Source organism: Protomyctophum parallelum (genome assembly GCF_964188405.1).
Source record: "Protomyctophum parallelum genome assembly, chromosome: 2".
Taxonomy (NCBI): domain Eukaryota; kingdom Metazoa; phylum Chordata; class Actinopteri; order Myctophiformes; family Myctophidae; genus Protomyctophum; species Protomyctophum parallelum.
The window spans coordinates 25,344,051-25,368,408 of record NC_139699.1 but is presented as its reverse complement, the minus strand read 5'-3'; the positions used below and the strand labels follow the sequence as shown (position 1 = coordinate 25,368,408).

The following is a 24,358-nucleotide window of genomic DNA, read 5'->3' as shown; positions in this document are numbered from 1 at the left end:
ACAGCTCAAAATCTAATAGCAAGATCGACATGCAAAATGCATGAGTTCATTCACGCTAAAGGCATGAGTTCATTCACGTTCCCTGAACCAATGAGTGGCCCTGTGACCTTACACCATTTTTTTATCCTTCTGAATTGTGACAGACAGATTTAGAAATGCATATGTTCATCATATATCACATATCATATATCTAAAGAAATTATACATTTTCCAGGAAATTAATACAAAATAAAAAAACAACATCCAAATGGAGTTAGGTTTCCGCTGAAGCACTTTTTAATACTTTTCATTGGGTCAATAGTTTGAACCAACACACAGACGTACCTTCTGTGAGGTAGGCTGCACAGCGGCTGCACAGCGTGCCTTGTATGCCTTAATGTTTAGTGTTTGTCCGTGTACTTATGTAAGTCGTTATACTTTGTCCACCAGTCGACTTTGAGGCTTAATCAGGAGTTGTAGCCAGGGGTTATCTAAGCCAGGGGTTAACATTGATCTTGCCTTCATGTCTTTAATTTGTTTTGTTCTTTCTATGTCAAATGTACGTATATGTGTTCTGCATACATGGCTGCTGGGTCGCAACACACATTTCAGTGTGAACTGACAATAAAGTACTATATGATATATGATATATCATATCAATGGGTGTTCAATAGCATTGATTTATGACAGAAAATCTAAAACCTCAAAAATGGAGTTAGGTGTTGTCTTCCGGACAGCAACGGAATTATGCATTTTTGTCAATAAAAACACCAACCCTAGTGGGACCTTGCCTTTATCACTCAGGGGTAGACAACTAGACATTAACTTTTCTTACAAGATATCTCATAGGCAGGTTTGCCCCATGGTATTTGCTCAAGGGCCCTGTTACGGACCATGGTCCTTCTGAGTATTTGTTATTGATGTTGTGATGGTTAATTGTTATGATGATAATTAGTTGAGCTGTGAATAATATTTATAGTATGGAAATGTTGGTCTTCTGTGGATGGCTTGTATTATAATTTGTTTCTTTCTGTGTTTCATGTAAGGTATTGAATGGAGCTGAATGGAGTATGTTGGAGAGTGAGAAAAGCTGATGGCTGGCAGTGAATGATTGAACGCAGACTTGGCTGTGAGAGTGACAGGTCCATGTTCGGACCTGCCCCTCCTTCCTGATTGGGTGTCTTCGCCCACACCCTAATCCCAGTTGGCTGTGCCTAGTTGGCTGTTGCCTATAAAGCCTCAGTTGAACTTTTGCTCTGGAGAGGACGACAGCAGTTTGCAGCAGAGACTCGGTCCCTCTGGTCCTCCAACCTTTGCCTGCCCTTTTGTTTGCTTTTGTTTGTTTTAGTTTCTTTGACTTCGATTCCGTTCTGTTCTGTAAATTTTGCCATAGCTCCTTTTGTAATCTGTTTGTTCCCTTTAAGAGTAAAACCCTAGTTTGTTATTATTATATCTTTGTTTCTGTCCTTTCGTAAGGGTGTTAGGTCCCTTTTTGTTTTTCTCCTTATTGTAATTCTGTTAGTTAGGTTAGTTAGGGTTTAGTATTGTATTTTTGTTCTTGGTTAGGGATTGAGTTAGGGGTAAACCTTTATTTTCTAGATACTTTTGCTAAGATGTAAACCGCACCCTGAAGCCAATACTTGTTTGTGAACTGAAAAGCACAAGGATTTGAGTCCTGTCTCTGTTGACAAAGAAAAGAGCTAAGAGTTATTTTCAACCCTGTCTCCTCGCACATTATGTTATATTCCTTCACCCTAGACGAAGGTGCGCAACAGGCCCCTTTCACCTATTTAGACCGGAGGCCGATTCTACAAAATGGTCTCTGTCGGGTGGAAACCTCATATGTCCAAAACTGTTACTTTTCAGAATTCAAATCCAAAAATAGCTAAAGTAGGTACTTTAGTATGCATCATGTAGCATACCTGTTAGTGACAATGATGTTGGTCTTCCTGTGTCCAGGATATTCACAGTGGTCTCTGAACACCTCCCCCTCCAGCTGCCTGATGGCTGACCTCTAAAACAAAGACACATCAACCTCTCTCATCAACACACATCGATGTCAAGTACGTGTCGTGTACACACATGCAACACATATTTATGTACTGTATGTTGATTGATGATTTTTACAACAGACATGAGAAGAACTGTATTATTCCAATGTTGAATAAGTTGTGGATTTTTATTAAACAATGGTTGTCAACACACAATACAAACATCACGTGTTGAAGGACATTGAAATGCTATTAGGGCCATTATTAGATACATACACTGTACATTAATGATCATTAAGGCAATCAATAGTTGAGATTAAATCCATCCCCCGGGGGGTATTTGGTCTTCTGTTCGGTACATTATTTCACATATAATAGCATTTCCTACTGTAGGTAGAGCATATACATACTATTATGTGTTTGAAAATATACATTTCAAAGTATTGTCAGTCATGCTGTGGTAAATGACACTTTTGCATAATATGGGACATCCATTTGAAAATCCCTGTGCCATGAATGGAATAAATACTTACAGGAACAGATACACATATATATATACTGTATACACAGTTATGAAATTAACTGTTTAAAAATGAATGCTACAAAACCTTTACAAAAATAGTGCTAACTTCTACAGGGGTACCACATACATTATACAATGTCTCTCGATAGATTACAAATGGTTGTCATGCCTAGTTTTCAATAAAAAAGAAGAGAATAAACTTAATCTGGCAAAAACAAATATAATTTATTAATATGCCTAAAGTATAGGAAGAGAGATATTTGCCTTGCCATGCACAACAAGAACAAGAACAAAGGAAAAGAAACATAGTTATCTTGTGCTCAGGCTTCTATAAAGATTAGATATTAACCAGGAGTGACAATATATTTTCATTCAGGAATTTGACAATCTCAATCAACCAATAAATCGATCAATCAATCAATCAATCAATCAATCAATCAATCTCCTCATCAGGCTGCATAAAAAGAAGGAAAGATAGAAAAGACAGAAATTAGAAGCTGAAAACTAAAAAAATGAACATTGAACATTGCAATAGATGCAAAAATAGATAAATCTCACAAAAAAAGGATACACATTCACTTCATCTAGATTTTCTTATTTAAACATAAGTAGTATATGTTATTGTTTTATAATAATAATAAAATAACTGTTTCTTGATTTTGCTTTGAGATAGTGTATGTTTCAACATGCAGAATAAGAGGAAAAAGATAACAGAATGAAAGAAGAAAATGTTTGTTGAACTAACAACTTTAGACTTTAGACAAAGCACAGAGCGAGCCAACCTCAGTCAACTAAGTACGGTTATTATTAGTTTACCGAGTTTAGAGCGTAAGTTGTTATTAGTCTTAATGATTTTACAGATATAACTGGCGTTTATAGTACAGTATAAAATGGTTGTGCTGCATGTTACGGTGCCATAGGAGGAGCTCGGTAAAGAAAGGGAGATGGTCCCACCTGAAAGAGGTCGTAACCGTGGGACTCTGTGTGGTTGTACGGTCTGATGATGCCGTCCTCTCTGATGAGTCGCACAGGTCTCAGTCTAGTCACCTCCTCTGTCGACTCGGCAGCCCTGATCACAACACACACACGCACGCACACACGCACGCACACACACACACGAGCAGACTCAGCTTACTGAAAACGGATACACGTCAATCAGTGAAATGGGGAACACTGCTGAGTCTCAGCATAATCGCTGATGTCCGACAAAAAAAAAGCAACAGACATGACATTCAGGAATAAAGAACATGATGCTCATTGAAGCCTGTGTATTTAATTCATGGCCATCTGCTGTTCTTAAGAACATAATGGGTTTTTAATAATTTGCAAGGCCCCAGAGGCAACGAAACACAAAGACAAGCAATTTGCACTTGCATATTTTTTCCATTCCTGCAGCACCAAAGATAAGTTATCCCTATGCTCTAATGGCGGGGCTCCACCGGGCGCGCTGCGTCTCCGTCGCGTGCGTCAAAAAACTAACCCGGGGCAATTTTAATGCAGTCACGCAACGCGGGCAGTGGAGCCACCCTTCATTGATTACATAGGGAACATTCCCTGACGGCGACACTGACGCGCCTGCTGGAGCCCCGGTGTAGACAGACCATAGGCCATAAGAATTCACATGTGAATTCAAAGGTACTTTTGGGAGCAACTTTAAGAAGCAACTGAACACACAGTTTAGACGTGGACTCACACAAGTTAAACAGCCACTACAGAGACTTCATATGCAACATGATGCTTGCTGTTAAGTGATGGTGCACTGGCATCCGCTGCATTCTCCATTCTGAACAGAACAATGCCAGCCCAAAAAAGAACACAAAAAGGTTTCCGCCATTACCATGATCGAAAACAGGGGAGGGGGGGTGGTGGTTCGAGTTGCATCATAATGTGCTGAGTTGCGATATCTCACCTTGCAATATTACCTCTACAGTGAAAGCATGAAACAGTAAGTTTGTCAGGTTACGCAGAATGGACTGGGTAATTTTCAGTGCATTAGGAATGAGTATTACTGTGTATGAAACATGGCTCTTCATGGACGTCAGTCACGTCAGTGGAGTTAATGCTTTTCAGAACTCACCAATGGGCAGTTTGGCAGTTGGTTTGGGAGCAAGATCAGTGTGTTGGTGAGATGTGGGGATGGAAGGCAAGAGAATGGTGGAGTGGTATGGAAGTTACAGTACCTAATCTGCATAGCTGCATTTGAACCTGCCTTGGACCTGACAGTAGTTAAGTAATTAGTAATTGTATTATTGTAATCAGTGGTGGAAAAAGTATTCAAACGTTTTACTTAAGTAAAAGTATCAATATAGAAATACTTACTCTCTACTTAATCATTATGCAGAACGTCCCATTTTAAGTTTTCAAATGTATAAAAACCCCTATGCGACACACTGTGAGCTTGTAGATCAGCTATTTTCAAATACCAAAATGTACAGTATATAGGGCTGAAGTGGTTAATGTATGTTTTGTAATAATCAAAATCTACAAAGTAACTACTAAAGTTGAGTAGAAGAAGTATGAAATACTCAAGTAAAGTACAACCCCCCCCCCCCCCCCCCCCCTTTCCACCACTGTGTAATGGTGTTTAATGCCAGGGTAGACGTATAAGCCACTCTATCTGGCTTGTCGGCTGGTCCCAAATGTTCAAGTGCTGCTATATTACAAAACCAACCAACTGATGGATAGAACCCTGTGTCCTGATTGGCTGAGAGGGCACGCAACACTTTAACATTTTACGATGGTTCTAAATGTATTTAAAAGGTTAAAATGTATCATGGTCTGTAAGAACATTCCAACTATGAAAATTTAACTGAGAGCTGGTCGCAGCATAAAATCCATGTGCTATTTTTTTTATTTCTTCTTAATTACATAACTCAAAATATATATTGTTCCTTTGTATTGTACCGTAAAGCAAATTGGACTGCATTTTGTGCTGGTTCTGGACAACAGGCTACACGACGGACTCGACACCGGGCACCGCACTCCCTTTGGGGGTGTGGAACGCGTGTGTCGAACTTTAAATTGGTGGGGCGAACGGTTCTCAGGTAGCGTGGATTACAGACGTACAAACGTATTTACGTACAGAGACTTGGTGCATTTATAGATTAGATACTCTGTCACAAGTAAAATAAGTAAAAAGTAAAAGTAAAAATTGGAAATACTCCAGTAAAGTAAAAGTACCACAAAATTGTACTTACTGCAAGTACAGTACTTAGGTACATGTACTTGTTATACACCACTGCCTGCTACAATGTTGTGTGGCAGGTGATCTGGGGATTGAATAAGCAGTTGAGACGAATAACAGTCTAAGTCCATAATTTATTCTGTCCCCTGCCCGAAAAGGCCTATCTGTCCTGACCCCGTATCCATCATTTATATATTACTAGCCCTTACCCGTTGTGAGATATTTGCCCCCGGTGCGTTTTTAATTCACTAATAAATTCATTAATAATCATTGTGTCAAATCAAAAAAAGGGCTTCGTTACGCCCTCCATATTCATATGGTCAATGCCTGTGTGAAAAGTGGGAGCGATTGGTGCAGGCAATGAGGAGCTACGGCGGTGTTTCTGACACACAGACAGACACACACACACACAGACGGACGGACAGACATTGTTAGAATTATAGTATGATGATGATGATGATGATATGGATAATTAGTGTGGACTTTAAACTGTTATTCGTCTCAACTGCTGGTGAGTGTAGCAAATAGCTATAGTGGACGAAATTGTTTTGTGCTCAGCTGAAACGTTTCAGCTTGGTCTTAATGGTTGTGTTTAGGAGCTGAAACATTTCAGCTTGGTCTTAATGGTTGTGGTTAGAAGCACGCCAAACTGTGTTCATGGCAGTGCCGTGCGCTCTTTCAGTCAGTCAGCCAGTCCCAGAGGAGAGAACAGATGCATGGCCTGGCCATCAAATGCTGTACATTTCCAAATAGCAGCCCTGCCTCAAATAGCCACCCGGTTCTTTTTAAAAGCACAATTTCTTTTCTGACACAATTTTGCATATTAAACACCCCATCCAACCCCAAATAAAAGCCAGGGCTATTATTTGCAGTTTCTTCAGCCTAATTGGAATTGTAACCAAATAATGGTTACAATTAATTAAAGAAATATATAAAAGCCTACTGCAAATAGACGTCTGGTTCCTTTTAAACGCCCGGGGTCCAAAACGATTTTGCCTAATAAAACACCTGGGCTACTATTTGGAAATACGGTATTATCTTCTCATAACATCTGTACTAAACACAAAAAAGACTTTCACAACATTTCTGAATAAAATAGGACAATGCACATGCTTCTCAACATTATAGTTACGATAACAACATGTCTCGTCAATATATGCCATTAACATATATTGAACATTTATGAAGACACATTGGTGAGTTGAAAATGCTATATCCCCCTTTTTTAGCAGGGCTTGTCGAATTGTACAGTAGACAGAAGCTCTGGTCTTTCCTTAGGGTGTAGGCAAGTTTAATGTCACAATGCTGCAGCAAGGGACAGGGGCGTACAGGGGGACAAGGTACATGTGGTCAGTAGCATAGTTAAAATGACGGATGGGTGAGTGTAGGGAATTAATCCAATCTCGTTTTTCCCAGTCCCAATTATACATGTGCATCACACAGTATGACAATGGATGGTTTCACTCTCAACACAATGCAGAGACTTACCCGTTCCTGGGCTACCTGCAAGGGAAACAACATGCCAGCATACTGTAGCCTAGCAGAAACTAGCACAACCATGATCAGACAGCTTCCCAAGTTTAATTCAAAGCAGCTCTCCTCAGTCTTACCAATTTAACCTCTCAAGTGAGAGATGCTGTATGCAGAGTGCATGGTGCAAAACTACACACCTTCTCACCTTTTCTAGTTGTCATTGCCTTCAGGCCTAAAATGAGAATAGAATGAATCAAACGTTTAGGGGGCCAATGCACCAAAGAGGCTACTGTACACAGATGTGTCCTCTTTTGCTGGGTTCATTTTCTTGAGACGAAAAAAAAAGTTTGAATCCATTAATGTATACAGTCAGTTCAGTTGCATTCAGCGGTAGCCAGTCACAGAATAAAGATACAAAATAAACGGAAGATAAACAGAAGTATCGTGGTATTATTCAAATTATATTATTCAAATAAGCAACAAAATAATAAATGTAAATAACATTCCACATTAAATATCAAGAATGATAGACTATTACATTTTGTGAGTGGTGTCTAGTTGTTTCGGGAATGGGAATGCCATTTACAGCAGGACCGTCCTATGTGTTCACTGATTTGTAAAGTATTTCATCCACTACGTTTTGCAGTTTCTCCTTTGGTGCTTGGCCCCTTGAATTCACCATATTCACACAGCAGCCATTTTGCACGTAAGTCATACTAAAGCCAAATTCCAATACCCCAAATCTCGGCCACTCACTCACTCAGTGAAATTGGTGACCTGCTGAAATATGTTACCATCTTGTGGATTTGTGGCCAAAATGAACTCTGCTAATGAACAAACTGCAACGATTTGCATTCAGACACTGACATTATGTGACGTCTACACGATTGTCACATATTTCAGCAGGTCACCAATTTCACCGTAACACCACCATGCTGGAGTGAGCGAGTGTGAGTGAGCGAGTGGCCGATATTTTGGTTATTGGAATTTGGCTTTAAACTAAGAGCCACCCAGAGTGGCATTTCTTCCAAATCTGCAAATATTGTGCGAGAGTAAAATGGCCGGTATGTGAATATAGTCAATTGCTGCTGTCTTGCTATATTATTACGTTCCTTTGGATATAATTAACCATGATAATTAATGACGAATACTCTAAAGGCTGTCTGACATTGTATCAAATACCCTAGTAAAGGTAAAAATAAGGAGGAGACACAATGAATACTTTTTCACAAGCAACTTTGGTGGCTTTGATAAAAGAACACCTCTACCTATGGTTTTGCTATTCACTATTACTGTATGTCCCAATGGCCCGTGCTTGCCAGAAAAAAAATAGAGCTCTTATCATAATAAAATGTCAAACAAGAACACCTGCAGCATGATCATAACAGTAATGATCTAAAAATGAATACGTCATCACTCAAATACCATCATCACTGTATCGAATGCTAGCCTAGAAGAAACACTATTAGTATGTTGAAAATCTTTCCATTTAAATTACTGAGCAAAGTCAACCTTGTTGCTCATTATACTACTTACATCTAATGACTGAGGAGTGCTGTTTTAATGTGCTCAAATACTCACACAACTAAACAAATCAACAATCCCAGGTATTAACTTATGAGACAAAAAGTATGAAAACAGAATGGAAACATTAGTCAGCGGCGCACAAGAGTAAAAAAACACAAAGAGATAGAACATGGTTATGGCCAGCACACAGACACATTAAGCACACAACACGATAAGCATTCATGTTAAACGCTACGGTATGTCCAGAGTAATATAGTGAGAGAGTGGCGACACTAGCGTGGACTCCCATTGTAACAATGGAATGTGGAAGTGCTCAATAGGATAGTTCCAATGTTTGGTACCATAGCACCCTGCTTTGCGGCAAGATCAAAGCGTGTCGCTACTCTCTTACTAGATTACTCTGGGTATGTCATCACTGTCAGGTGAAAACCTTGTATATCCAAAACAATATTATAAAAAAAGCAAAATCTCTGATCTACAAGCTCACAAGGCGTCACACTCGCATCGCGACCCATTGTGAGCTTGTAGATCAGCCATTTTTATACTTTTGTGGCGCACTTTTGTATGACGTATACTCGTATAGGGCAATCATTTATGAAAAAACTAACATTTGAGACATGGTGAGACATGGTTTCCGTCAGACAGCAACAATGTACAAAAAAAACCAACAGAATACATTTACTGAGGTAAACAACAGATTCACACAAAACACAGTGCAAAGTATTTCAATATAACCACAAAGTGCCAAAATCAAAATGACATATGTACGGAAATAAAGAAAACTTGTCAAAAGCACTACAAATTGAATATCCAGCGTCCTACCTCTGAATGCCCTGGAAGGTACTTGAGGCCATGTCGACAATCCCTCCGGTCGGGCGGGCTACCACACCCACCAGACCCTTCCCTATGCCTTTGAAGAAGCCAGCGGCACCCTCCTTCTTCGCACCTGGAGCGAAACGCATTGGGGGATTAGACCATGTGGTTCTCAAACCTTACAGTATGCAATTAGGGGTTCAGTGTCTTGCTCAAGGACACTTCGACAGCAACTCTGTGGGAGCCCGGATTCGAACTGGCAACCTTACCATCTAGCCACTCTATCCCTGAGCCACCGCCGCCACCTTTATTGATAACATACAGTAGATCGACAGGAAATGGGTAGAGAGACGGGTAGTGACATGCAGCTATGTTTGTCGGGTTCGGGATTCGAACCTGCGACACGCTTGCCTTTCCCAGATCGCTATGCCAGGCAGCTAAGAACATTTAAGTAGAATCACAATATCTCAGAAAAGCAATAGTGCTCAAAAGTAATGGGCACCCTATTACAACTGTACCTAATATAAGTTTTGGTTTACATTTTTACTTGCTTAATTTATAACTATAACTGATGTCAAATGTATGACATGCTGTATGTACAGTAGTTTACTTATTAATTGGTCCGTTTCACATGAGGTAGCCAACACTGTCTTTAACAGACAGCCAAAGTGGAGAGGCTCAAATGTATTAACCAGATAAGACAAGGGGCTGTGTGTGTGTGTGTGTGTGTGTGTGCGTGCGTGCGTAACATACCCTCCATAGGTTTGGTGACGATACCTGTCACCCCTCCAACGACACCCTGGGAAGAGACAAGATAGATAGATACTTTATTGATCCCCAAGGGGAAATTCAGCTTGACTGTCAGAGTGACGTGGAAATACTAAGGCCAGATTTATACTTGGTCATTTATTTATATTGATACTTAGTCGCATTGTGAGCTTGTAGATCGGTAACTTTTTGGGGAAGAAACACACCAGATGAGGAATTGAAGAAACACACCAGATGAGGAATTGAAGAAACACACCAGATGAGGAATTGAAGAAACACACCAGATGAGGAATTGAAGAAACACACCAGATGAGGAATTGAAGAAACACACCAGATGAGGAATTGAAGAAACACACCAGATGAGGAATTGCCACAAGGTAAACAATGTTAGGATAAATTGACCTAAAAGGGATACAGTGAAATCCAGGTAATAGAGGGTATGCACATGACATCATCATCACACCCGGAAGTTATGTGGGAATGCCTATTGAGTGGCAAAAAACTACTTTCTAGCCTCGACGGCCCATACTGTACATCCATACTGTACATCCACTCACTTTATGCATGCTCTAACATCTTTTCTAAATGAATATACCATATATAATATGTACATGTAGAAGTGGCGGACAGGGAAAGGATAGATGCGGTGGAAATTGACAAAATTCCACCGCAGAATTCTGTCACACATCATCAACCTCTTCAGAAACAATGAGTTGAGCTTCACCTTGAGAAAGCCCTTCCCTCCCTTGGCCAGGCTCTCTCCAAAGTCCTTGGGTGGACGATTCATCTCCTCACGTCGTTTCTGCTGGTACTCCTTATCCATAGTGATGGCTGCCAGGCCTTTCCCCACTGACCCTGTGATCCTGGACACCATGCCTGCAGCACCACCTAGGTGACGTAAAAAAATAATATTGCATCAGTTTGTTGTGTATATTTATGTAGTCCTACATCTGCCATGTTGAGGACCAAACAGGTGTTGCAAGCAAATTAATTAGTTCTACGCCAATCAGACTGTTCAGACAAATGGAAACACCTGTGTTGGTCCTCAACATGGCAGGTGTAGGACTACATTTGAAACGTATGAAAATAGAGAGCATGTCAACAATGCACACTTCTTTTCCTTTGTAAATTTACATATGGTAATTTAGGCTTTACCACAGTGCCGTATCATAGGTTTGTTCAGACGGTATACCATAATTATTCCCTGCGCACGTATAGGCTATACCAGGGGTCATCGTCATGGCTTGTGGTGGAATTTTTTTGTCAAAATGACACAAATGTTGGACTCCTAATATTATGTCATAGTGTCGTGATAAATAAGTGTCATACATATTCTGAAGACAACCTGGAGACATGCCATTCAGTAATTGTGCCTTATGATCACAATAAGAACATTATAATGATGTGAAAAAAATAAAATCTAAAGTTTGCCACGGACACATTGATGACCCCTGGGCTATACACTCGTGCATGGTCAGTGGATGAAATGATTAGCAGACAGTATACGCTATTTTCCACAAAACTTTGGCACTGCATAGTATGTATATAGCGTATAACAGTAGACTACACCACTGCTTTACCAACTGTGTGACCAAGTAGACTGCGCACTCCGATCGCAAAACCCTCCGCAAACTCCTCTGGTCCCTGCACAGCACCCTGGGAAAAACACACACACACACACACACACACACACACAGTGAAGATGAATGAACAACTTGAATCTGAACTGCACAACAACCGAGTGCCAAATGAAAAGTCCTGCTCACTCATTGCACGTCATTCTGACTCTGAATGTCTGCTAAGTGGTTCAAATGCAAAAGTATGTTTACTTAAAGGTATATTCAGTGATTTCACTCAAAAAACCTTAGGTTTCGTTTTTGGCTGTGGGACCCAGCCTTTCGTCCAATCAGGATAGAGAGTCAAAAACGAAACCTAAGGTTTTTTGACCCCCAGGGGTTAACTGGGGACAGGGAGGAACTCCTTATATGGCCAGCACACTCTATAGTAGGGAGGATTATCACAACAAAACAAAAAAATAAGTGATATTTGAATTAAGTGAAATCACTGAATATACCTTTAAGTACTGTATCAATTACATTTTTTTTTACTTTACTTGAGTATTTCTAATTTCCAGTACTTTCACATTTACACCACTACATTTATGTGAAAACTTTACTTACTAGTTACTTTAGTTACTAGTTACTGTACATTTTGATTATTGTGAGAATAAAGAGTTTAAACATTTGAAAACTTGAAATGGGGCATATTCTGCACAATGAGTACTTTTTACTTTTGGTACTTTTAGTCCAAGTACATTTTTAATACTGGACATTTACTTGTAACATAGTAGCAGCATCGATACATTTTCTTAAGTACAACATGCATACTTTTTCCACCACTGTGTGCATGTGTGTGTGTGTGTGTGTGTGTGTGTGTGTGTGTGTGCGTGCGTGCGTGCGTGCGTGCATGTGTGCAGGGATCATGTTCTACCTGGAAAGGCTCATAGAAGAAGGCCTCTACTCCCTCGGACAGACCTCGGATCAGTCCAAATGGATTTCCCAGCACATCAAGGCCCAGTACCAGCACATACATCTGCTTCAGGAACTACAGGAAGGTGGGTGGGTCAGAATAGCATATAGTAGTTCAGTGATTCTCAAACGTTTACATTTAAAAGACCCCCAGCTTGATATGCATTAGGCTACGAAGTACGAACCCCCATTTTATCTCTGGGACCCCAACCTTCACTGTAAATGGAACCCTTTGAACACACTCAAGAGTTCTTGCCCAAATAATGACTATTGTCATCATCACCATCATCAGTACCTGCTCGGTGTAATGTCGGACCACAGCCCACATGAGCTTCTCTCTCCTGTAGAATTGGTATTCCACCTGAAAGAAGGCCAACCTGAAAATGGAGAGATAGAGTGAAGAGATGAGAGGAGGGAACGGACGGAGGAAGAGAGAGCAAGCGATGATGGATGGGGGTTAATGAACCTCTCATAGCAGGGGTGGGTAACGTTGACGATGGAGAGGGCTACTATATTTCCACACTCACTCCATAGCGCCAGATTACATATTAATGATGTAGCAAAAATAGCCGAAAATAAAAAAAATTAGCTTGTAGATCAGCTATTTTCGCTATATTTGAATTTAAATCCTGAATAGTATTTAGCCTTTTTTTTAACAGCTTAAGTGCTCCACACGTCTTTATAATTACACCCGTAGAGGGCCCAGGACGTGTAGGGACGTCTTAGGGTCTTTTTTAATGATATAAAACCGGATCACTAAAATATATTTTTTGACAGCCGTTCACTTCCTTGTTTACGGTCAGACAGAACTGTCTATTCTCTCAAAATCTACGTCGCTGTCCAAGGTTTTATCAGAACGGCAATATTATGACTTAACCAATCATCTCGTTTGGAATATTAACCATACATATTACATACACTATTATACCGTACGTACAATAATGACTGCATTCATGTGCAGATGAATGCAGAGGTCTTACTTGAAGATGAGGTCATCTACGTCGGTCAGCGTAGCTCCAATGCTCTTCAGCAGCAGGTTGAGGGACTCAATGGCCACCATCTCCTCTTGGCTGGACTCGTCTCCTCCGCCCGAACCCAGAGACAGGCTCAGGTGGAGCTGGAAGACAGACGGGAAGGATACTCACCCTTTTAATAGTTTTTTGAGGAGTGCTAGCCCGTCCATGGCTTTTGAAGATTACGTCATATGGCAGCCACTTTTAATGTTTGTTTAGAGCACTTTTAGAGACTGCCAAGTCTATGGACTTTAAGGTTTGTTTAGAGCACTACATGTATGATTGATGTCATGCACTAGGGGATGTATGACAAAACAAGGGAGTCCACACAAGAGTATAAACGTTTTTAAATTATATATATTAAATTAAAGTAAGTAAAAAAGGGCAATAATGTTGTGTGGGATGTGAGGATATCAGTTATCAGTAATGTCTGCAGTGTATGGATGTGTGGAGAGTGCTGTGGGCGTGTTGTATTAAATGGTGTAAAACATAACTTAAACAAAAGGTTAGTTAGGCCCTTGGGCCAGGTGGCATCCCAAGCAGGTCCTGCTTCCAGGGAGGACAGAGAGAGAGTAAGCCCGTGGAGTGAGAGCTCCCTACTGTATATACTCCACATGCCACACCCCAATCAGCTTTGGCCAATTGTCTGACGGCCTGCGTGGAGGAGTTGCATGGGTGACGTCACTTGGGCAGCGACGCAGCGTGCCTTCAGCAAATGCCTTCAGCACTTCCGTTTGACTTCCTGCCTTCATTTCTGAGACACGTCGCTCCAATGAACAACAGCGGCCAGTGAGGCATCTATTTGTTTTTAATATCTATGACTGAAACTGCCGGCTAGTCACAGTGGAGGCAGAGGGGCAGGGCCGTCACATTGATGTAAGCCGCCATGTGGCCAATATATAAAATACTTCACGCAAGTGTAATTTTTAGCTTTATTTTAAGAAATTTGCTGACGCCTGACAAGATTAATTAACTTGAATTGTATTATGGGGAAAGGTGGACTTCTAACAGTGCTTCATTAACCAATATACAATATCAGACAGCTGGCCCTTTCTTGTCTTCCGCATTCATCAGAGAGGGTTTCCATTTTACATGACAAAGAGCACAAGGTACTGCCTCCTGAATGAATAGACAAGCGTGAGGGTGTGTGTGCGTGCGTGTGTGCGTAGACATTTACTTTAATAGGCGATATGTGGAAGTGTTCAAAGAAGCTGAGTCCTGAGGCGTCGGTCAGCGATGTTTCCATCAACTCTGCTTGTAGCATCTCCAGATCTCTCTGTATCAGCTTAGTCTGTAGGACACGCACGCACACACACACACACACACACACACACACACACACACACACACACACACACACACACACACACACACACACACACACACACACACACACACACACACACACACACACACACACACACACACACACACACACACACACACACGATAGGATGAAAGGGTCTCCGATTTGTAATCTCCATAATGCATTTTGAGATAAGCTTCAATTAATTTCCGCTCTTCAAGTACAGTGTTTGTGACATGCTTTATACCAAAGAGATGAGTTATCATTAGTGTCATTGTGCTATGCTTGTCAGCCAGTGTGTGAATGTGAAGGTGAGGGTTCACCTTCTGTCTGTGTGCCTGGGGGTCAGTAGCTGGGGTGAACACAGCTACGACCGCTCCTAAAAAACCCTGGTCAATTTTCACAGCCATTTCCTGCACCAGGGCCATGAAGTACCTGTGTGGACACGGACACGGACACACGCACACGTAATATCCTGATCATTGATTTGGAAAATATAAGTAGAAACACAATGATATTCTGCACAACAGTATAGGAAAACGTTTTGCTTGTTACATAACATCATTGTTGATGAGATTCTGTAGTAAGAACTTACAGTGATAACGGTGTGTCAACGATATATTTCCTAGAATTGAAACACAGGTTCATACGCTGAAACATTGTGATTATTTAGAGAAGGTTTTTCTCACTTGAACTGCATGACCTGGCTGTGCTCATTGAACCTGGTGATGATGGAGACATCGATGAAGGGCTTGGGCTCTGTCAACCAATCAATACAAAGAGTTCAACTGAATCTCCGCTGCACAAGAGTTCATCAAAAATACCGGCTTGCAATGGCAGCCAGAGGGCCAAGCACCGAAGGATAAACTGCTATGTGGAGGACGAAATTAATTTGAATGTAGCAAACAACGGACAAGTGACATAGTTTTCGAGAAAAGAGACAGAGAAAATATTCCGCAGAAAATGGCTAAAAATGCATTTTCGGCCTATTGGGTTTCGGCCCGAATAGGCAGAAAATATATCACAGAATATTAGTGTATGCAATTAATGCATTCAAAAGAGCTGAATAAATGTTTTATGGACCCATAATAGTGATTATTATTTAAGTAAAGTTTTGCCATAACCATTTATTTTGCCATAAATCAGGTAGCTTTAAGGTACGGCCATGACAGCAATGGTAGGAAAAAAGATATATAATATTAATCATATTCGGTATTCAGTTTTCGGCCAACTGTTTCCTATATTCGGTATTCGGTTTCGGCCAAGAATTTCCCTTTCGGTGCATCCCTATTAAACCGATATACAATCGCAAACAATGTGTTAAGCCTGCCGTCCCTAGAAAAGGTTGCAGATTGCCAAGCTCACAGCACATTGCGTCACGTGTTGTGAGCTTGTAGATCAGCTATTTCTTTTTAATTCTTGGAATGGTGAGGTAAAGGTTGTGAGCACAGAGGGACTGAACACATTCAAAACTCTAGAATTTGTCTGAACACACACAACGTTTGGCTGGCGGACTGGGACCGGTCACAGCACTTCGTTCAGAGAGTGAACGATAATCCCTTTCCCTTTTCGTTCTCAGTCGGTCACACCATTCTCCTCCTCTGCCTGTTTCTGCGGGAAAGCCCGGCCCTGCCCTCCAGCGAAAATTGTCGCCGCATCGCACTTGCACCGGACTGAACCGTATACAGATCTTTCACGGAAGTGACCTAGTTCATTTCGCTCACCAAAAAAATTTGTTCTTTCGAGCCGTTTGTTCATGACTGACACAACACTACCACAGGGCTAGCTGGCCTGGGTGGGTCTATTCATACCTGAGTCCATGGCAATAGTCTTTGGTGGAGGCACAGGGTGGAATACGATGGGAAATATGGCACCAGGGAGCTGGTTATCAACCTAGAGAGACACATTCCAAATTGTTACCTAGAGCAGGAATATAAAGTCTAATCATTGGTTACCAAAAAGAATAGATCTACAAGCGAACAAACTTGTTAGCTTGTAGAATTGTATATCTTTTAGCTTGTAGATTTTTTTGGCAGGTGACTCCCTAGGGCGGTGGTGTAATAATCAAGTGTTCTGTATGTAGCCTCACCCCTTAGCCCATCTTTGCCTTTTTTACTATTTTGAAAAACATTTCTCAATAGTTCAAATAGCCAATCTACAAGCTCACAACGTGTCGATGTAGATCGGCTAGTTGTACAATTTTAAAATATAAAAAAAAGCAAAGAAGTTTAGGGATAAGGCACTGCCAAAAATGGGGCCACAAGTATGCAAACAAGCAGATTCAGTACTATATCATCATCATTGAATTTATTTCTATAATATGTACAGTATGTGTGTGTCGTGTGTGTGGTTGTGTGTTACCTGTAACCAGTACAGCTGTGCTCGGAGGCTTCTCTGATGAGGTGACTGTTTGAACTCCACGTGGATTCCCGACAGGAAGTTCCTCCTCACATGACAAGAATAGGGCCGCCTCATCAACATGGGAACCTTCCCAAAGTTCACCTGCCACGCAAGAACACGTCAGTCTATTCACTTTCAATCTACCGTCTATCCCAATGTGACGCACAAGCTCACACTACCATTTGGTTGACACATTGTCCTCTATTTTGAGTGTAGTAAACTGGTGTTCTCAAGGTCGATTCGTATTTGTCGGGCAATAAATTCGGAGCATCAATTTGGCGAATCGGCACCCTAGGTATCGATATCGGGAGGTACAGTACGTACTCCTATAGGCTAGTAGTGTAAAGGGATATATTCATTATTGTCTAGTACTCTAGTAAATGGTAAATGGTGCAATTTTATATAGCGCTTTTATCCAAAGCGCTTTACATAGATTGTGCATTACATTCACACATACATTCCTACACCAATGGCGGAGGAAACCATGTAAGGCACCAACCTGCACAATTAAGGGTTCAGTGTCTTGCTCAAGCACGCTTCGACACCAACTCTGGGGGAGCCCGGGACGGAATTGGGAACCTCACAGTTTTCCCATCCGGCTGTTCTACCGGCCACTCTATCCCTGAGCCACTGTCGCCCATATGTGTCAGTCAGTCATGTGGCTTGCTCTGACCTCTATGTTAGCGTCCAGTTTGACCCAGTCCGGCGGGCTCATCTGTGACAGATGGCTTTGATAAGCTTCCTCCAGCATGATGATGTTCTTCTGGTTGAAAGGCTTCCAGCGGTTCTTGGGCCTCTGCTCCCACACCACACCCGAACTGAGCACACGTTCACAACATGATGGATTAGGAACGGGGTCTACTCTGACCACATGCAGTAACACTAGAGCAGTGGTGGTTCCCAAATGTTTTAGCCCGTGTACGGTGTCCCGACCCAAAAGAGAAATGTGTTTCCCTGGGACCCAGACAGTGAAAATAGCATATCTACAAGCACACAACATGTCGCTTCGAGCCACGTTGTGAGCTTGTAGATCGGCTATTTTAACTATGAATTATTATTATTATGATGTTATATATATATTATTATGTATGAAACAATGCTTTAGTCAGTCGGTTTTCTCTACCTGGTGATGCCGATGTATGCGATCTCCTGCCGGCTGGTGTTGTTGACGAGCGACAGTCCGAGGGAGTGCAACGACACATTCACTTCCTGCTGGAACTGTTCCATTTCCTCGGCCTGCCGCGCCTTGGTGACCACGCCCACGTCCTCCGTGAACAGCAGGACCCTCTGCCGTCCGTCCAGGAAGGACACCCAGTGGATCTGGGACAGGCCATCGTACGCAAACTGACCACACTCGTCCTACGTGGAGGAGAGGACCACCATTTAGCCTCTCAGAAAGAATATGTTGTTGTCGTTGGATAACATTTTGTCAATTCCATGCTGTATTGATGTTGGTACCATAGGAAAGATAACAGGCAAACGTTGCTCAAAATAACAATTATTTTACATTCTCTAGCCTTATTGTGTAGAATAAACAATGGACCTTGATATGAAAAGGGTTGAAAACCACTGCTGTAAACCAAAGATCTTCACTGGACATAACCTGTATATAATCATGTTTGCTGTTTTTTCAGCCCACCTTGACCAGGCCCAGCTCTCCAGAGTGCTCCAGGCTGCTCCAGCTCAGCTTGCGGACCCCGGCTGGGTTGTCCCAAGCAAACCGCTGGGCCTCGCCTGGCTTCAGCTCCTGGCTAACTGAGGAACCACTGTATGGTTGGATGGGTAGACAGACAGACACAGACACAGACAGACAGACAGTGGAGAAGAACACACAGCAGAAGACACAGTATTTAGAACCAAATGAGTATTATCCATTATCTGGCCATAGCCTTGGTATGGTGACCCTACTGACCTCTGTTTGTAGGTGATGGTCACCCAGGGAGTGTGGTTGATAACGAGGGCAGGGGCAGCACCCTCATAGTAGTCCGTGAAGCCGATGATCGCAGAATGTTCCGAGGTGTTCACGTCAACAATGACGCCTCCATACTGTATAGGAAAGAACAAGGTTAAAAAACTGGTCAAAACAACACTAACTTCATAATATTTGGAATAGAGGGTATGCGCGTGACATCATCATCATTCCGGAAAGTTATGTGGGAACAGCTACTGAGTGTCAAAAAACTACTTTCTGGCCTTGACAGCCCATACATCCAAACAGAAAAGTCTGATTGCATTAAGAAAAGTTAAACTATGTTAAACTCACTTTGCCACTCGATTTGCCATTCATTTCATGCATACGCATACCCTCAATTAATCAATATCATTTCAGTTTAACCACTTCATTATTAGATCCCATAGACTTGGTTGCCATATGACGCTAGCTCAACTCAAAACGTTTGCATTAGCAGATATATTGACTGACCGTGCCCATGCCCAGTAAGGTGAACGTTTGCATTAGAAGATATATTGACTGACCGTGCCCATGCCCAGTAAGGCGCATTAGCAGATATATTGACTGACCGTGCCCATGCCCAGTAAGGCGCATTAGCAGATATATTGACTGACCGTGCCCATGCCCAGTAAGGCGCATTAGCAGATATATTGACTGACCGTGCCCATGCCCAGTAAGGCGCATTAGCAGATATATTGACTGACCGTGCCCATGCCCAGTAAGGCGCATTAGCAGATATATTGACTGACCGTGCCCATGCCCAGTAAGGCGCATTAGCAGATATATTGACTGACCGTGCCCATGCCCAGTAAGGCGCATTAGCAGATATATTGACTGACCGTGCCCATGCCCAGTAAGGTGCATTAGCAGATATATTGACTGACCGTGCCCATGCCCAGTAAGGTGCATTAGCAGATATATTGACTGACCGTGCCCATGCCCAGTAAGGTGCCGTTGTCCTGCTTGTCAAAGTAGAAGGCCTTGGAGCTGGATTCAGAGCCCACCACCCGGACACACAGCTTCCCCGTGCTGGTCTCTGGCCACAGCGGCAGACACTGAAACACAAGTGGTGTACTTAAGCAGCCATCGTGGACGCCATCTTGAAAATGATGCCTTTCCAGAAGTAATTATTTTCCTACATTTTTAGTATGTTATTTTAGCATACCCAATAGTGACTGAGACAGTTTACTGTAGTATTTACCTCAGTAGAGGCGATGTAATGCCACTTCTCACAGGTGGAAGCGTCTCCATTCTGGACTTCCCCGACCTCCAGCTCATAGGAGGACTTGTTGACCAGAGTGTAAAAGGGACTCATGGTAACAATCCTGGTCAAGTTGAAACTGCTCATCTGTATGCTTAATCCAACCTGCAACACAGAGGTTGTTTCATCTGTATGCTTAATCCAACCTGCAACACAGAGGTTGTTTCATCTGTATGCTTAATCCAACCTGCAACACAGAGGTTGTTTCATCTGTATGCTTAATCCAACCTGCAACACAGAGGTTGTTTCATCTGTATGCTTAATCCAACCTGCAACACAGAGGTTGTTTCATCTGTATGCTTAATCCAACCTGCAACACAGAGGTTGATTCATCTGTATGCTTAATCCAACCTGCAACAAATATATATTAGCCTTAACCCATTCTGACCGGGCACCCATTTTGGTGTCAGCATCATGTTATGCTTTAGCTATTTAAAAATAGCAGATCTACAAGCTCATATCGCGCCACCGAGTGGCGCGATACGAGCTTGTAGGTCTGCTATTTTTGAAAAATCGAAGAGCGACTGACATTTTTAGAATCTGATCTCAGGTCAGAATGGGTTCATCAGACCAGTGTGTGTCCGGCGGAAACCTCGTATGAATCTGATCTCAGGTCAGAATGGGTTAATATTGAAAGTGAGTACAGGTCTACCACACAATTATGATAACAAATCAACAGATAACCAACTACTTTTCTAAGGTATATTTTACAAGAAGACATGCACAACATTGTGTGTGTACTATATTTAAAGCTATAGTACTGTAGGTTACCAGGTAGTCCATGTTGTTGGCAGGGCACCTCACACATCCATAGCTGCCCACTGTATCCAGAGAGAAGCCTTCGGACCAGGAGCTGGTGGACACACACAGCTGCAACTGGAGAAACCAGGCAGAAAACATGTGAGCAAACATATGCACTGCAACATTCACTTTCATCTCGTGCATTGGAAGAGAGTAGAATCTTGGGTTTACAATGATATAAAGTTATATCTCTACCACCATGTGTACAGTGGAAGTGAGTACAGCTGAATGGTGTCTTAGAACCCTCTAAGTCAGTGGTTCTCAACCAGTGGTCCTTGAGCCTAATGATGGAAAGTTGGTAACCAAATGGACCCTTATAGATCTTTAACTCTTGATAGTGTAAAATGAAACCAAATGGACCCTTGGTTTTATTGTACACTCTCAAGAGTTACCAACCAATAGGATCCACCGCCTGTTTTGGACCGGCACCCGGCCCTCTAGAGTAGACCAGAGAAGCACACAGGCTAGGCCAGGCTACCTTGTTCTTGCTGAAGTAGTTCTTCTTCTTGAAGGAGAAGAGGACGACGTCCCTGTAGTCGGACGGGTGTTTGACGGCGACGTCCTCCGCCTTGTACTGCAGCACGCGGGACGTCTTGTTGATGATCCAGTAGGGGCTGAAGACGGACAGCACCAGGCAGCCGTGGGCGCGCGTCACGTGCACGCTCACGTCCACCGTCAGCTTGGCGTCCAAGCTGCACGTGAAGCACACGGCGGCGAACTCGGGCATGTCGGCGTTGAGGCGCATGTGGCCCTGCCAGTCGCGGCCCTGGTACTGGACGAGTGCCAGCTCCACGATCTCGCCGCCGACCCGCGCGTTGAGGATGTCGGACGTGCTGCCCTCCGGGAGCTCCTGGAACTCTGCTGACCCCTGGAGGACAGAGACAGACAAGACAGTCAAACAAGACAGTCAAACAATAAGGAATACACACTCCTTGAGCAGTTGTTGTTGTGATATAACTGAAAAGTGTTATGATGTGTGACTTCAACAATTTGTTTCGTCAAAGCTTTCCTACTGTAGGTCACACAATTCAAAAATGTACATCAATGTTTTTATTTCATGACATATACTATTCTGTGAGTCACTGGATTAGGGTTAGTATTTGAGAACCACTAGTACTAGTTGGACACCTAATATGCCATAGTGTCGTAGTGAAAAAGTGTCATACACATTCTGACGAAAACCTGGAGACTTAAAACAGAAAATCTAAAATGTGCCACAGACAAGGCCAAGTCCTTGCCACGGACACATTTGTCTGTTTACGGACATATTGACCCCTGCTCCATAAGGCTGCTACTCAGAGGCCACCGGGTCGAACAGGTTCGGTTCCTTTTTCCCCGGCTAATATTGAACCAGTTCAATTTGTGAATTGTGGATCCCCTTGAAAACGAGATGGTTCATCTCAAGGGATTGTTCCCAATAAAGAATTTCAGACGAAAACGAATTGGCTCAGAACCCTAAAAGTTGGTTCAGAATAAAATAAAATAAAATGGCCGCCGGTTCCGTGAAAGCACCAAGGTTCCATGAATCTAGAACAAAACCAGTTCCAGAACCACAGTTCTTTTGGTGGCTAAAGGGGGCCACAGTGCCACGGTAGCCTACAGTATATACCTCCAAGAGGTAGCGGACGGTGTAGGGCAGCAGGTTGCGCAGCGTGGCCGTGGGGTGGAGGTGAAAGATGTAGGCCGGGTCCCAGTCGTCCTCGCCCTGACTGGCGATGTAGCACAGGTCGTCAGGCATGGCCACGGCGCTGATCATCAGGGCCAGGAAGCTGCTGTCCACCGGCGGGCACCGGATCGTAGACTTCACCTCCGAGCTGCAGTGGACCTGCTCTTTCCAGGCGATGCAGGTGGACGAGGGCCCATACTGGCCTTCCAGATGACCGGCCGGCTGCACGAAGAGCTGGCATCTGGAATATGAGAAACAGAGGATATATATAGTCTAAAAGAGCAGTTCGTCTCGACTCTAATAGTTGGTTCCCTGAACTTTCTTATTAGAGCTTACCGGGGGATACTGGAGATATACATTCTGGGACTACTGGTGGCTGAATTACTTATTTATTTACTCTGGCAGTAAATACATAAGGACATATTTTATTTTTGACTGGGAATGTTTTTCTTTCTCTGTGATCCTGTGAATTTCTCAGAAAATAAATGCCACTGTGTCCAGTGTTCCTTTTCTCCACATAAGCGGCACAACACCCAATATCATGAACACAATGCAGAGTTCAAGGGTGTGTAGAGAGGCCAGCAGCACTGTGGGTGGCTCAGTCGGTAGAGCTCTCGCCTTTGGACCACAAGGTCATGGGTACGATCCCGGGCAACGCCAGCTCAGGGAAGTACTGGGAGCTGATGGTAGGTGTGGCGCTCCACCTCACCTCAGCATCTCCCAGGGGTCTAGCACATTGTAACTGCGTGTTACCGGCTGATACCGACAATAAGCCTGGTATTTAGACTTTTCTGTTTGGATGTCAATGATTGGTGTTACAACTCTAGATCAAAAACATATGACGTAGATACTCATTGTCAATGGCAAATGTGACACGAGTTATGACAAAAAGCGGCTAGCACCCCTAAAAATAAAACTGTACCTATAGGTTTCCAAGGTGACGTGAAATTCTTTCTCTGGTTCAGCCACTCCAATCTTCACCAGTCCTCTGGACGTGGAACAATACTTCAGGATGGTAAATGGAACAGAGAAATGGTTCTTTATCTGAAACCAAAGGAAATTATAAAAAGACGTTTGATTATTATTGTGTATTACTTTGGTTTGCATCAAATACTGTACACAGTATTATCAACTCCTGTCTGCATTCTTGTATAGGAGTATCTAGATATATCAT

General features: G+C 42.6%; 1 protein-coding gene across 5 annotated transcripts in view; it reads right to left on the bottom strand.

The window, feature by feature from the left end:
* vps13c (vacuolar protein sorting 13 homolog C) overlaps positions 1-24,358 on the bottom strand; it is a 94,720-nt gene that overhangs the window by 4,141 nt on the left and 66,221 nt on the right. For 4 of the 5 annotated variants that reach the window (XM_083760100.1, XM_083760102.1, XM_083760101.1 and 1 more), the window contains 24 exons: positions 24,107-24,228; positions 23,128-23,425; positions 21,997-22,386; positions 21,489-21,593; positions 20,658-20,822; positions 20,386-20,511; positions 19,418-19,551; positions 19,145-19,271; positions 18,629-18,864; positions 18,179-18,323; positions 17,467-17,607; positions 16,917-16,998; positions 15,795-15,864; positions 15,429-15,540; positions 14,977-15,090; positions 13,767-13,903; positions 13,082-13,163; positions 12,749-12,862; positions 11,839-11,914; positions 10,983-11,146; positions 10,244-10,289; positions 9,500-9,623; positions 3,448-3,562; positions 1,902-1,993 (listed from right to left, as the gene is read on the bottom strand). In XM_083760100.1, coding sequence (XP_083616226.1) covers positions 1,902-1,993; positions 3,448-3,562; positions 9,500-9,623; positions 10,244-10,289; positions 10,983-11,146; positions 11,839-11,914; positions 12,749-12,862; positions 13,082-13,163; positions 13,767-13,903; positions 14,977-15,090; positions 15,429-15,540; positions 15,795-15,864; positions 16,917-16,998; positions 17,467-17,607; positions 18,179-18,323; positions 18,629-18,864; positions 19,145-19,271; positions 19,418-19,551; positions 20,386-20,511; positions 20,658-20,822; positions 21,489-21,593; positions 21,997-22,386; positions 23,128-23,425; positions 24,107-24,228 — 3,317 coding nt within the window. Of the gene's footprint in view, positions 1-1,901; positions 1,994-2,139; positions 2,948-3,447; positions 3,563-9,499; positions 9,624-10,243; positions 10,290-10,982; positions 11,147-11,838; positions 11,915-12,748; positions 12,863-13,081; positions 13,164-13,766; positions 13,904-14,976; positions 15,091-15,428; positions 15,541-15,794; positions 15,865-16,916; positions 16,999-17,466; positions 17,608-18,178; positions 18,324-18,628; positions 18,865-19,144; positions 19,272-19,417; positions 19,552-20,385; positions 20,512-20,657; positions 20,823-21,488; positions 21,594-21,996; positions 22,387-23,127; positions 23,426-24,106; positions 24,229-24,358 lie in introns of those variants that run through there. The other variant, XM_083760104.1, reaches the window with a different exon arrangement.